General features: G+C 27.6%; 1 protein-coding gene across 1 annotated transcript in view; it reads left to right on the top strand.

Annotated features, from left to right (window-relative positions):
* Window positions 1–247: 247 nt before the first annotated feature.
* Window positions 248–14,123, top strand: part of LOC107456227 (glycerophosphate oxidase 1) — a gene marked incomplete at its 3' end in the record, with an annotated part of 36,593 nt that continues 22,717 nt past the window's right edge. Inside the window, 6 exon segments of the mRNA XM_071187749.1 lie at window positions 248–475; window positions 1,951–2,049; window positions 3,413–3,569; window positions 5,047–5,171; window positions 6,171–6,268; window positions 13,641–13,804. Coding sequence (XP_071043850.1) covers window positions 1,954–2,049; window positions 3,413–3,569; window positions 5,047–5,171; window positions 6,171–6,268; window positions 13,641–13,804 — 640 coding nt within the window.

Genomic DNA, 14,123 nt, shown 5'->3' with positions numbered 1-14,123 from the left:
GCACACTGACCGCAGTCAGTGATGCTTGACTTCGGTGATCTGCTGGGAAACGTGTCTTAACGATCAGTCCACTGCGGGACATTGAAAATTGGAAAATAACTTTTGTATTTTTTTTCTACCATCGACACAACTCGATCACAGTTTCAACGCGGCATTTAGATTTCAAAATGGGCCACCGTGTTCCACCATCTGGTACTTCCACTTAAGCTACAAGCTAATAATTTATTATAGAAGAAAAGTTTCTAAAAGATGTTTGCATCCAACAATTGCGGGACTGGAGAGAAATCTAAAAGTCACAGCAGATAGGTCGTGAAGTTCGTCAAACACTTATAAATTGATTTCATATTCGCTTAAAGATTAAAAAGCTTATGAATTGTATGCATGTATTATTAATTTGTTCCCAGAAATACTATAGTTTCTAGTTGAGCAGAATTTGTATAAAATTGCTTTTAGGCTCTCAGTTATATAATCCAGGGTAAGCTTGTAATACTTTTTTGCTATTTTATGCACAATAAGCAAGTAGTCGTTTAATATTATGCTAGCCAAAAGTAGGAATTAAATTTTACTTAGAAGCTCTATTTTAAATCCTTGCGGTATATAGCAGATATACAATTTTAACTCCTTTTTCTCTTTTTTTTTACATAAACATTTTTTATGCTTTTAATAAGTATAAATAATGCTTGTAATTCAAATTAAGATGCGACTTTTAATATAATATTTTAGCTTATTCTGATAGTAATATATATTATGTTAATTCTGTTAAATGTTTTTAAAAGATTCTGTAAATTACTATATAGTAATAGATTTGATGTTATTCTCTCCAATATCTTTAGTTGATAAGTTTGCTACACACGTAAGTCTTAACTGTTTTTTTTAAATTATTATTTGCACTTATTTTGGACACTTTTTTTATTTTTTTTTATTTTTTTATTTTACATAATAACATCATGCCTGCAAATTTATTATAAGCAGGGTGGAAAATCTGCCTTACATGAAATAGGCTTCTTTTAACTTAAAGTGACTCAATAAACTAAACTTTTCTCAAATAGTTAATATAATATTAAAAAATTTTTCTAAATAGTTTATAATTGCGATCTCATTTGAATAATAGTATTAATTTCAAAGTTATTTAATAAATAATTTCTAAATAAATGAAAACTGAAAGGCAAGAATTGGGAAGAAAAATTTAACCAATTTCTTTAGAAATTAAAATAAGTTTTAGAAAGTAAAGTAAAGAAATTTTAATATTTTAATTATTTAATTGAGTATAGTATAACCTTATTTTATAAAGAAATGTTAAAATAATATAATAAAATTTTATTAATGCTGCTAAAATAACAAAATGCATGCTAATTAAAATCACATATTGCATTCACAATGAAAAATTCCTCATTAATTCGTCTTTAACCAAATACTGTTGGTTACAAATACTGAAACCTTCTTGTAAATATGATATATAAATTTTAAAATTGTCTTTGAAATTAAAATAAATAATATGAAAATAGTTATTTTCTTTAAAGAAAAAAAAGGTGTGAAAAAATTTACACTTCTGGTCCTATATTAAATTTAATTTGTTTAAGTTTTTCTTACTATACTAATTGCTTACCAATTCTGATGGTCATTTTTAGTTTCTTCCAGTCTCCTGGAGGAAATAATTTTCTTCCAAATGAAATGTCTTCTCTGATTTTAAGTAATATTTATTAAATAATATTTATGCCAGTGATTATTCTATTTCTTAGTTAATTTGTTAATATTATAACATTTAATAAATAAATGTAGATAATCTATCAAGATAAAGAAATAAATGTAGACAAAAATTGTTATCAATTAAAACCATGATTAGAAATTCAGATTAGAAGTCTAATATGGTTATTATTGTTTATTATGATTGGTGTACTGATTTCAATGTGATTTTTAAAAAAAAATTATTATTCTTTTTTTTTTCTTTAGAAAATGTCTAGAAAGTTTTATAGAGTTTTGTTTGGAGGTTGTGGTGGTGCAATTACAGTTTACGGTTTATATAAATTTGGTCTGATTTCGAATAAAGCGGTAAGTTTTTTGTTATTATTATTATTATTAATTTTATCTTGTTTGTGATAAAGCTAAAAGTTGCAAAAAATTTTGACCAATAAGGATTATTTTTTTAGACCAATGAAGGCCAAATTGGAATTTGTGACTGAAATACTCAAGATGATTTTTTTAATTGTGAAAATGTACTTTCAGAATTCCTAACGAAACAAAATATTTATATTGAAAAATTGAGATTCCAAGGAGTTGAAGGAATTAATCGCAAACATTAGTTACAATTCCTGTTTACAGGTTTAATAGAAATGTATTGTTTCATCCTTACTTTTACACAAAAAATCTTTCGAAAGTTATTGTCTATGCACGAAATACTGATATGGAAAAAAAAGAAATTTATATTATTAATTTCTGATTAAAAGCCATATTTTCTCATCAATCTTGATTATATAAAATCAGATTTATGAATCTGCAAAAATTCTAATAAAGAAATATTTAGACATTCATATCTGTTTTTTTACGTGCTTTTAATTACTCAAGTAGATCTAGTCAATAAAAATTTTATATGTAGCATTCCTCATCTATTTATGATAACAAAACCTTTTTTTTTTATTATGCTATTAAATCATTTATTATATTCATGATGGGAGAACAATTAAAATGAAACTTGTGTAGATTATGTTCAGTTTTTAATACTTTGAATTTTTCTTCGTTTTAAATTTAACTAAATAGTTTTAATTTTTGTGTTTTTTTTCCAAGCAGAAATAATCAAAAGTTGCTGTTCAACAATGAAAGTTATTTGCTTGAATCCTATAAGTTCTGTAACTGTTCATGTATTTTTTAGTTTTCTAAGGGAATCCTCATGTATTTTAGGTAATGATGGTTACATTGTAGAAAAAAAACCTCTAAATCTATGAGCAGTTTCCAAACCTGTCATAGCTTTGGCTTGTGTTAGATGAATTCCTCAGAACATATATAGAAATTTAGCAAAATTTATTTAAACATACTAAATGAAACATTCAAAGTTAAATGTGCTAACTTCAGAATTGATATAGTTTTCCCAGTTAGCGTCTGATTTACTTTGGCTTTTTGCCAAATTGAACTGCTGATGACTTCAATCCCATCTAGTAAGTTGAAAGGCTTGCGATGAAAGTAGAAGAAAAGAATCTGTTCGACTTTCAATAGGTTTTTGTTTCTGAAAAAAAAAAAAGAAAAAAGAAAGTAAACAAATATACTAAGATGATAGGTTAGTCCAAACAGAAAGTTAAAAGTTGCCCTTCAAAGATGACATATTCAAAAATGTTTATTTACATTTTTAACACTGGATTTTCATTGCCATTATTAGCTAAATATAAATTCTTTATTTTGATATTTGTAAATTTTTTTTTAGAATGTAGTTGTTGCCAGCACTCCTGCTAAACGTAAGCCCCGCTTACCTACCAGAGAGGAACAAATTAATGCTTTAAAAACTGCTGTGGAGTATGATGTTTTAGTTATTGGGGGTGGAGCTACAGGTGCTGGCATTGCTTTAGATTCCATTTCCAGAGGTATATTTCTTTAAATATTTCTGTAAATCATTTGCTTTGGCAAAAGAAAATTTTGTTCCTTTTCCTGACAATATCTTTGCTGGTGAAGTGCCGTCAATTACATCATGAGAAAGTCGATTATGCTCTACACCTGCACCACAATCTTTGAACTTGACCTGGGGGTCATTCACTAGTTAAATATTTTCAGGTGGGTCCAGAGCAGTCAACAATCAGGGAGCTTCATTTCTTCAAAATTTTTACCTCCTTATAATTCATCAGATTTAATATTGATATAGAATGTTGACAATTTTTCATAACAGATTATGTCTGAGGGACTTTCCAATAATTGTCTAAAGTATTTAGGGCTTTTTATTGTCATATTTTGCTAGATTTAATATTAAATTTTTTAGTACTCTTGAGTTATTTTAAACTCAATAATTTTTGGAGGCAAGTATATAAAAAGTACCAATTGAGGGGCTATTTAGTTTTTTTTTAAATTTTTATATTTAGCAAATTTAGTAAGAAATCTTACGTGGTAAAGATGCATCATTTAAAAACAAATTGACTCTTCTCTTTATCATTTGATTAAAAGCAATTTAATAATCTTAAATTTGTTAAATATAATGAATATAGGGACCTTTTTATAATAATTTACTTTTAAAAATATATACTCATTGTATTTTTATTTTAACATCATTGAAACTATTTTTAATTGTTTGATTAAATATTGACCAAATTACAATTTTTTATTAAAAATTTAATAAGGGCCATTCACTTATTTCCTTTGTAATATAAATTTTTTCAGGATTTTTATTTTTATTTTGCTTATTCGCCACACATCCATATCAACTTCAAGTCAGTCAATAATATTAATCTCATAAGTGTTTTGTTGAATGTGCATTTATAAATAATTTCTATTTCAATCTTAAAAAAATACATCTGATGCCTTTTAAAATTTAAGTGTAACTAATTGTAATTTTAAATTAAAACTAATATTTTTACATAATTAATTTAAAAAACTGAATGAGCAACTCAATATTGAATATAGTTAAAGTTCTTTATCAAAAATGACTTTTTTCTTGATTATGTAAAATCCTTGAAAATCTTTTTGTAATCTTTTAATTTTATTTATAAGTGTGATGAACTTTTAACAATAAGAAGAAAATTTTTTCTTGGTGCCCATAACCTAATTTTGATCTTTTTTTGTAGAAAAATTGCTTAAAAATATTTCTTGAGTGCTATTTTTCTGCTGAAAAATCTGGCTTGACACTGTAATTATGTTATCTTTGAGTGTCCTAAGATGAATATTCTATCTATCTTACAACTCCTCAGTTATTGTTTTTCTTTTGAATTACTGAATCCTGATAAATGCATCATAATTACTAAATGTATATTTTTTCTATTAACTCTTGTTTTTTTTTTCAACCACTTGTTTTTTTTTTTAATTATAATTGATTAAGACTAAAATTGATTCTAAAAAAAATTGTGCTTCTCTTAGGCCTTAAAACTGCATTAGTTGAATTAGATGATTTTTCATCTGGTACCAGTAGTCGCAGCACAAAGTTAATTCATGGAGGTGTGCGATACTTACAAAAGGCAATTATGCAATTAGACCTTGAACAAGTATGTTATTTTAGTTCTTATCCTATCAGTTATATATTTAATGTCAATTAAATGTTATAATGGTTAATATTTTCATGATCTTCAATAATTTACTTTGAATTTCACTCATTTTAGTGTTTACTAGCTCCTGTTTTATCTGTTATCAGTTAGCAGTTTAAGTCACAAATTAACTAAGATGAATATATTGTAATCCATGTTTAATAATAACAAAATGTAGAAGCATCCAATCCCTTACTTGATTTCTGTTTTTGTTTTTTTTCATTATGTTTAATTTTGAAAATATTTTGTTATAAAAGTTAAAAAATTTGGTCATTTAATGAACAATTTGCATATTTGTTAAAATATCAAAGAATTATTGTTCAAAAAATATAGAAATTACTATGTTTAAGTTATAAGGATAAGTTGCAAGATAATGGTAGGTTATAAGATATATAAAGTAAAATAAATTATAACAGTTGCAAGCAGAAGATCATAGCCTTTTTTTTTATCTGCTCTTGACTGTTCTATTGAGGAATTCCATTAATAAATTATTTGATAAATCTATTTGATCATTAATAATTATCTAAAGCTTCCATCATTTCAATAGGGTCAGGGTCTTCAGAATTTAGAATTAATTGTTTAAGCATCATGTTTATTTTAATTTTACTTTTTATACACAATTTCTAGGCTATTCTTATTATTTCTTTTTTAAGTTTTTTAATACTTTACTGTTTTGTATCTTACTTAAAACCAAGAAATTTAATTGCTTAACTATACATTTTCAAAACTTCTTTGTTATAATTTCAATATATTATAACTTATCAAGATACATTTAAAAAAATATATATTTTTAATATATGTTTTGTATTCAATTGCTTGATTTTCAAGGATTTTAAAAGAATAAATTTTTTTCAGTTTTACTATAATTGAGCTTATGAAGTGTAATTTTTTAGTTATTTATTTTACTTACACATTAGCAAAATGCTTCACTTTATTTAATATTGGATTCTATTTTAATAGTATCGAATGGTTAAAGAAGCGCTTCATGAGAGGGCTAATCTCTTAGCTATTGCACCTCATCTCTCCTATCCACTTCCTATTATGTTGCCAGTATATCAGTAAGTTCTAACATTCATTAGTGGTAATGAATAACTTTAAAACAATAGTATTTATGAAGCTGGAACAAAAATCATATTAAATTAAGCAATGCAAATAAATATTTATCCATTAAAATTGTAACTTGAGAATATTGTTTTGGTAGAAAAATACAGTGGAAAGTCTTGTGTCCAAAATCGATGGGACTTTGGGAAGTCCAAAAAATTAGATTTTCTGGATAATTGATCTTTTAGGTGAACAAGGATCAAAATATAAGCTATTAGAAAATTAATAAATAAGCGATTATTAGCAATTATTTTTATACTAGACGTTATGTTGTTAGTTGCAATAATAATTAATTATAATAATAATAATATAATTTTTAATATAAATGAAAATTTAAAAAAAATAAAGATTTTAGAACTAATCGCAAAAAAAAAAAAAAAAAAAATTGAATCGTAAAAGAAGCTTGTTTTTTTTATTTCTAAAAATGTTTGGAAAATGGATCCTTTCTAAAAATGATCGTCCAGATATAGGACTTTTACACTGTTGTAATATTATTTTTAAAAATGAATGAAAAAAATTAACCTAATTTTTTTTTGTACAGTCTGCCGAGTATGATCAGTAAAATTAGGTTCTACTTTTTAACTTATACCATTAAATTTTGCACTAGAACAGAAAATAGTAAAGCTGTTAAGAATTATAACTAATAATAAGGCGAACATAAAAATGACAAAATTTTATACTTAAAAACAAGAAATCTTAAAGAACTGTTTTATTCTGTTTCAACTTGACATAAAAAACATTTTTTTCTTCTGACATCTGTTGTAATACAGATTAAAATTCTAAATCTTATGGGCAGTGTTCTACTTTCTAAATCAACTTATGGCATATTTCAGTTTTTAAAAAAAGTAGCAATAAAAATTTTCGAAATATATTTTGAAATCTTGTTTGTTTGAAATATGAAATATGAGTTAATAATATACATTTTTTCATTTGTTTCAAGTAAATGTTGTGTTTTGGCTCCTTGCTAAAAAAATTAGCATCTGACTGTCTAATTTAAATCAATAATGTTTTTTTAATTGTAAAACATCTAAATCTTACTGGCAGTAGTCTACTTTCTAAATCAACTTATGGCATATTTTAGTTTTTAAAAAAATCAGCAGAAAAAATTTTCTAAAATATATTTTGAAATCTTGTTTGTTTGAAATATGAGTTAATAGTATTTTTTTTTCATTTGTTTCAAGTAAATGTTGTGTTTTGGCTCCTTGCTAAAAAAATTTGAATCTGACCTTCTAATTTAAATCAGATATGTTTTTTTTTAATTGTAAAGCATCGCTTCAACCTTTTTAGGTAGAAACTCAATTTTAAATTCAATGTAAGTTATATGTTCTAAGTGCTTTCTTCTTAATTTATTTTCAATCTGGAAGAAACTTTTTCACCAATCTTATATTACTAAAAAATAAATCTGCTGGTGAAGGAAATAATTTGAAAATCTATCTAATCTGAGAATAGTGGTCCAAGAATGTCTTCAAATTTTTCACGCATTGCCCTCCTACTATTATCACCTGTGGGTTTTCCTGATCTCAGTCAAAAATGGGAGGTGATTTTATGTCACTCTTTCTTAGAAAAAATTTTTAATGGTGGGAAAAAACATGTTGTGAAGTGAGTTGTACACTTTTAAAGTAAAATTATGGATCATACATCCACTTTTAAAAACAAGAATGCAGTTGCTTTGCTTACATTTGATGGGTTATATTAATGTTTTATCCTATTTTAACTGTTGTCCAATTCTGACTCTTACTTTCTGGTTCCATACAGAGTTAACTATAAAGTTATTTAGCTCTAGGTTTTCAAAGCTATAATTATAACCTAATCTTATAACATTGATTCATGAAATTAAAAATCATGGATACATGGCATAATAGTAATATAACCACCGTATGATTATATAAACTATTCATTTGATTTTGCGTTTGTATCAAAAATGAAAACAGTTTTCAAAATATTAAAACTTTTGATTATCAAAATTTAACATTCATTAAGCAAAATAATAATTACCATAATTTCATGGAAATATGCCGTCCTGGTATATACGCTGCACTCGTAAAAATTAACTAAAATAAAAATAGCTTTTCTTCTGATACGCCACATCAAATTGTGTTCAAAAAACGCATATACATATAATTTAAATAGTTAAATAAAAACCATTAAAAAGGTATTAAATATACAAAATACAAACAATCCTAGTATATAAAATGGATTCCAATTATTTTCTAAGAAAAATTACGCATTTTTTTAATTTTAATTTGAAGTAACCATTAAAATATGAATCTAATAATTAATCAATTAAAGGCCATTAAAATAAGTTTTAAAATTGTTAAAAATAAAAATGAAACATTCTTAGTCTTAAATCAGCTCTCTCCAAAATCTTGTTTTAAAAATCAACAATGAATCGAAACGAATTATGTTAAAAAAAAAAGAAGAATTCATTTAGATATCACAATATATATATATATGTATATCACTGTATTTAAAATCCTTCAAAGTCACAACTTTCTTTGTTGGAGCAAAATCCATTCATTGTTTGTTTTGGGTTCATCTCCGTCACTTGCACTTTTCACGTAACTTTTGGTTTTGTTCTGTCCAGGATTAATTTCCGCTCATCTGAAGCCATTTATGACAGTCTCTTTTTTTTTTTTTTTACAGTTTTTCAAGCTTGGGACACCTATGCAGCGTTTTTTTTACAGTTTTTCAAGCTTGGGACACCTATGCAGCGACCTCATAATTTTTCCACTACACGTGTCCAGATTTAGTGTAGGAGTGAATGCCATGCTCCATCCAGTTCTCCCACAGCCACCTCACTTCTTGCTTGAAAACCCATTGACAGTCAGGTCATGGTGTTGAAGTTGTTTTGTTAGGCCACCGATGATAACAGCAAGCTCAGTAGACAATTTTTTTCCTGCACAAGTCTTTAATAGAGTCTAGTCTATGAAAGCACAGCGCGTTAAGTATCAATAATCTGTGTAGTAGGAAAGAAGCACCTTTACGATTCTAATACAACAAGTCCGGACACTGCAGTATTATATCGTCTCATATACACCCCTTTTCATTTGCTCTTATTATAACGTCTTTCGGGAAATCACCTTTTGGTAGAGTTTTTCTTTTGAAGATTAGCAACGGCGTAAGCTTCTCCCCATTTCTGAACTTCCTAATACCCAGGTGAATGACATTTTTTCATAACCCTTGGTTACTATGGCCACTGATTTTGCTCCTGTTTCTTCCATAATTCTGTTCAGCTGGCAGTCAAAAGAAAGAGAAACCTCGTCCATGTTTATTAACTGGCCGTGACTCAGTCTATGCTCTTCTATTTTTTTTTACTCAGTAGAGCAATGGGAAAAAAGTCTTTTTCCCTCTAATCATCAAGCAATCTTTGGCCGAATATAGTTTTTTGTCGCCCAGACAAGTTCTTTTGTTTCATAAATCGGAAACACCAATTTGGTTCACCTCTAATTTTTGTATGTGAATCCGCTCTACAGAGTACAGAGAGAGACAACCCTTTGACTCTCTGCTCCTTAATCCATGCTTTCAGGTTGTCCTCCAGCAATAGCCATCCTACAGTGCCATTCAGGGTTGCCACAGGTGACTAAAATGCTACTATTTGCAATTATTTTTAGCCTGAGGTAACTATGGCTACTTTTTTGCCTGAAAAGGCTATAAAAGCAGCTATTTTCAGGAAAAGGAGACTATTTGGAAACTTTTCTATGCTCCTAGCAATATTTTTTTTAAGCATAAATTGGGTTGACAACCTGCGGCCTGCGATAGCTTATGAACATAATGAATTTTTTTTTTTTCTAAAAAAAAAAGAAATGTTGAATTGCAAATTTGAGTCATCACTTTTTAATGCGCTCAATTGGCACAGATTCCATTGTGAATCTATTTCGCTTCTCATTTGCCTTTTTAACAGTTATTGCTACAAAGCTCTGCACGATTTTGAAGAACCCAATTTTTAATACGATACTATGATGCGTGAATTTCGAATTTTAGTAATCACTTTTNCTGTTTGCATCTGGCTGATATATATTTGCTAAATCAATTGATAAAAGGAAAAATTATGTGAACGGGAAAATTAATAGAAAGTTTGTTTTTTTTAACAAAAATTTTTTTTTTCTGCATTAACTCTAGTTTTTAAAAGTGTTTAATGCTCTGCAAATATAAAAATTTTTTTATAAAAAAATTTAGTGCTGGAACACTAACGTTTATTTAAAACTTATCATATTGGCTATCAACTTGACTAAATAGATCATGGTATATTACAATGAAGTCATTTAATAAAATTTTAGTCATATTATTGAAAATTTTTTATTCCTATTTAGGCAACTATTTTCATAATTTTAGGCGACTATTCTCCTGCTTTAGGCTACTACAAGCAACTATTTTGTTAATTTTTTTTCTGTGGAAACCCTGCCGTTGCACCGAGCTTGCTTAATCTTGAGTAGTTGGGATAAGATATCCTTTTCCAACTGCCACCTCCGGATGCATCTTTCAACAATATATTCTCATGCAGCTCTCCGATTTCCTATTTTTTCTGCTCTTTTAATTGCTAACAGCTTAAATGCAGCCATATTACTTTTCCTCTTAATGGGAGACATTTAAAATGTATAACTTAAAAACAAATTATATTAAAATTTAAATAAAACAAAAATTAAAACAATACAAAAAAATTATCAGAAAAGTATAAATGAAAGAAAAATACTAAAATAAAAAATATTAACAAAAACACAACAGGCAATAACAGAATTGAAAATACAATAATTAAAAAATAAGCCGAAGAAGAAGAGGAATAAACTCTTAAGACAAAAAAACGAGCAATGAGAAAAAAAAACTAACAAAAAGCATTCTCTTGAGCATATGAAGCAAGTTTTTATTTCCTCTTTTCCTCTCCCTACTTTCACTTCTCAAATCAGGTTTCAGAAAACAACTCTTTTTTAAAAAACTTCGCCCAGGACAGTGTATGTTTTATCTGTGTGTGAATTTCTCACACATTCTATTCTCCCCTGTTCTTTGACCTTCAGTTTAAAGATTGAAATTCTTCTTGAACATTTTAATTTTAAGAATATTCAAGTTCATCCCAGTCTCATCAGCACTTTTTATTCGTCAAACATTCACATGTTTTTAACAACCAGCTAAAGAAAAAGGTGGAGTAAAAAGAGCACCCCACACTTACAGACAAAAACCATTGTAATTTCCGGTAAATAGGCCGCACCGCCGTACTGGCCGCACTCGCAAAAAACATCGTTAAAAATTTCAATTTTCATCTTATAGGCCGCACCGTCGTAAAGGCCGCACTTTCGTTTTTTCGATCGATCATCGATTTTTATCAAATATCACGTGTGTGAAAATACACATAAAAAATAATAATCTTTAAAACATAAACTCTATACTTAGAAAAAAGTTACTGATAAATATTTTTTTATGTATACTCATTACATTATCATCCTCATTTTTATGTATACTTATCATAAAAAGAAAGAATTGAGAATGATCCTAAGTTAAGGATGTGTATGCGATAAAAAATAAACTAATCACAAAATAAATCAGCATTTATTTATTTATACTTTTCAAATATTTTTGAGCATATATCTATTCAAAACCATCGAAATCTGATTCTTCACTGCCGGATATTCAGCACTTAATCTGATCCCTTTTTCTTTTTTTTTTCTTAGAAGAAATTTTTATTAACAAGAGAAAAAAAAATCAGTATAATTCTCTTTTTATTTGAATTTTATTCTGATGAAGTAACTTTATTTTATCTTAAAAAAAAAACATGAAAACAAATCTGAGTCAAAGGAAACATCTGTTTCTAAAAGCAGTTTAAAATAAAGGGAAAAGTAAAAACATCTGCATTTCCAATGAACAAAATAAAGAAATGCAAGTTGGAAGAAACTGATAAATCAATCTTGACAGCTGTGGAAATGCTCTACTCATTTGTCCCCATTTTTTCCCCCTCCAGTTTGACCATAAATTAGCCACACCCTTTTGAAATTGAAACTACCAAGTGGGATACAAAATGAATTCTATCCCTTTTGAGGCTTCTTTTTATTCGATGTAAATCAATCTCTTTTGTTTTTTATTAGATATTAATTGCTATTTTTTTTTATTATTTGAAAGCTAGTTTTTATTTTTAAATTGTATTTAGTTGTTAGCTTGTTTTTTAATCATTAGTTGTTAGCTTATTAAAAATATATATTGTTATTTCTATAATATAGATAATTATTTTAATTAATGAAATTTCTTAAGATGGGACATTTTTAAATTCACCCCATCATAATCTACGATCAAAACTGAACTAAATTTATTGTAATTAATTAATTTTCGGAAATTAACAGTATAATTTAATTATCGTAATATATGGGCGCCATATTGGAATTTTCGAAAGCGATCCGAAATTCGGCAAATTAATTTTAAAAAAATAAGAAAGAAAAACGTTACCAGAGTAAACACTACAAATTAGGTTCGTTATTTTGGAAAATTTTCGCTAAACATCTGATTTTGAATAAATCCACCAGGATAAAAAAATTCTACATATAGGCCGCATCGGCGTACAGGCCGCGCATCGTGACACCCAACTTTTAAACACGTATAGGCCGCGGCCTATTTACCGGAAATTACTGTACAAGTGGAAGAGACAGATTTCCTGGAAAAAATGGGGAAAGCTAGTTTTTGTTTTACAGCAGAGATTATCACTGGCACCACTCTGATTTTCTTCATTCATTCCTTTCTGATTTATGATTCTTCACTCCATGCTGATTCCCTTTACTCAAAGGCTGTTTGCATCTGGCTGACAGAAGGGAAAGAGATATTGTTCTCTTACTGATAGCAGCCTAGAGAAAGTGGTTCCAACAAAGGATGCTGTGGGGTATAATTCCATGTGCATTGACCATTCTTTTGAGTAACATTCAGCATGAAAAATAAAAAGTACTAGTAGCAAATGGAAAGGAAAGAATGATAATGAATCAGAAAGCAAAATTTTCAAAAGAAGGAGAGAAAAAAAGTATTACCATATATGCCTACCCATTAGATCAGCCTTCCTACCAAATTTTCATATTTTAAATCAATAACACCGTGGCATATTTCCACAAAATTAGTGTAATACTAAGTGTATTTATAATTCGTAGGGGGAAGGCTGGAAGGATCATTATGATTGTGCAATTAAATCTCAAAGCAAGCAATTAAGCAAAAAGAACTGGTTGCACTTACGCATGCCTTGATATGATTCTTAATATCTAACATTATGTTTAAAAAATTTTTTCATTGTGATGCAGTATGTAAAAGTTTATCATGATAGCATTTATCTAAAAGCAAAAATAATTGTTAGTATTGTTCTTTTTTCAGTTGGTGGCAAGTTCCATATTATTGGGCTGGTATCAAAGCATATGATTTAGTTGCTGGTAGGCAACAAGTAAAGTCAAGCTATTTTCTGTCTCGAAGTAAAGCATTGGAGCTATTTCCAATGTTAAAAAAAGAACAACTCTGTGGAGCCTTAGTGTACTATGATGGTAAGCATTTTATATGCCAACTTAAAGATATGTTAGCTCTTTCGGACATAATTTTTATAGGTATAATATCCCATATCAATGTGTTGATTTTTGAAAGTTTCTATTTGGTAGATACTTTTTAATAATCAAAATAGTAAATTTCTTTTTTTTTATTTATTTTGATCTGTTAAAAATATTATTTGATCTCTTCTTGCCATTTAGGGTAACAGAACATACATACTGCTTTAATTAGCATACATGAAAAGGTACAATTAAATTAACAAAACATATCTTGGTGTGAGGAATGGTCTAATACTGTTAACTGCAAAGTATTTTTGCA

The sequence above is a fragment of the Parasteatoda tepidariorum genome, chromosome X1 (genome assembly GCF_043381705.1).
Source record: "Parasteatoda tepidariorum isolate YZ-2023 chromosome X1, CAS_Ptep_4.0, whole genome shotgun sequence".
NCBI lineage: Eukaryota > Metazoa > Arthropoda > Arachnida > Araneae > Theridiidae > Parasteatoda > Parasteatoda tepidariorum.
Note: the sequence above shows the minus strand (reverse complement) of the source record. Positions and strands in the feature narration are given on the sequence as shown.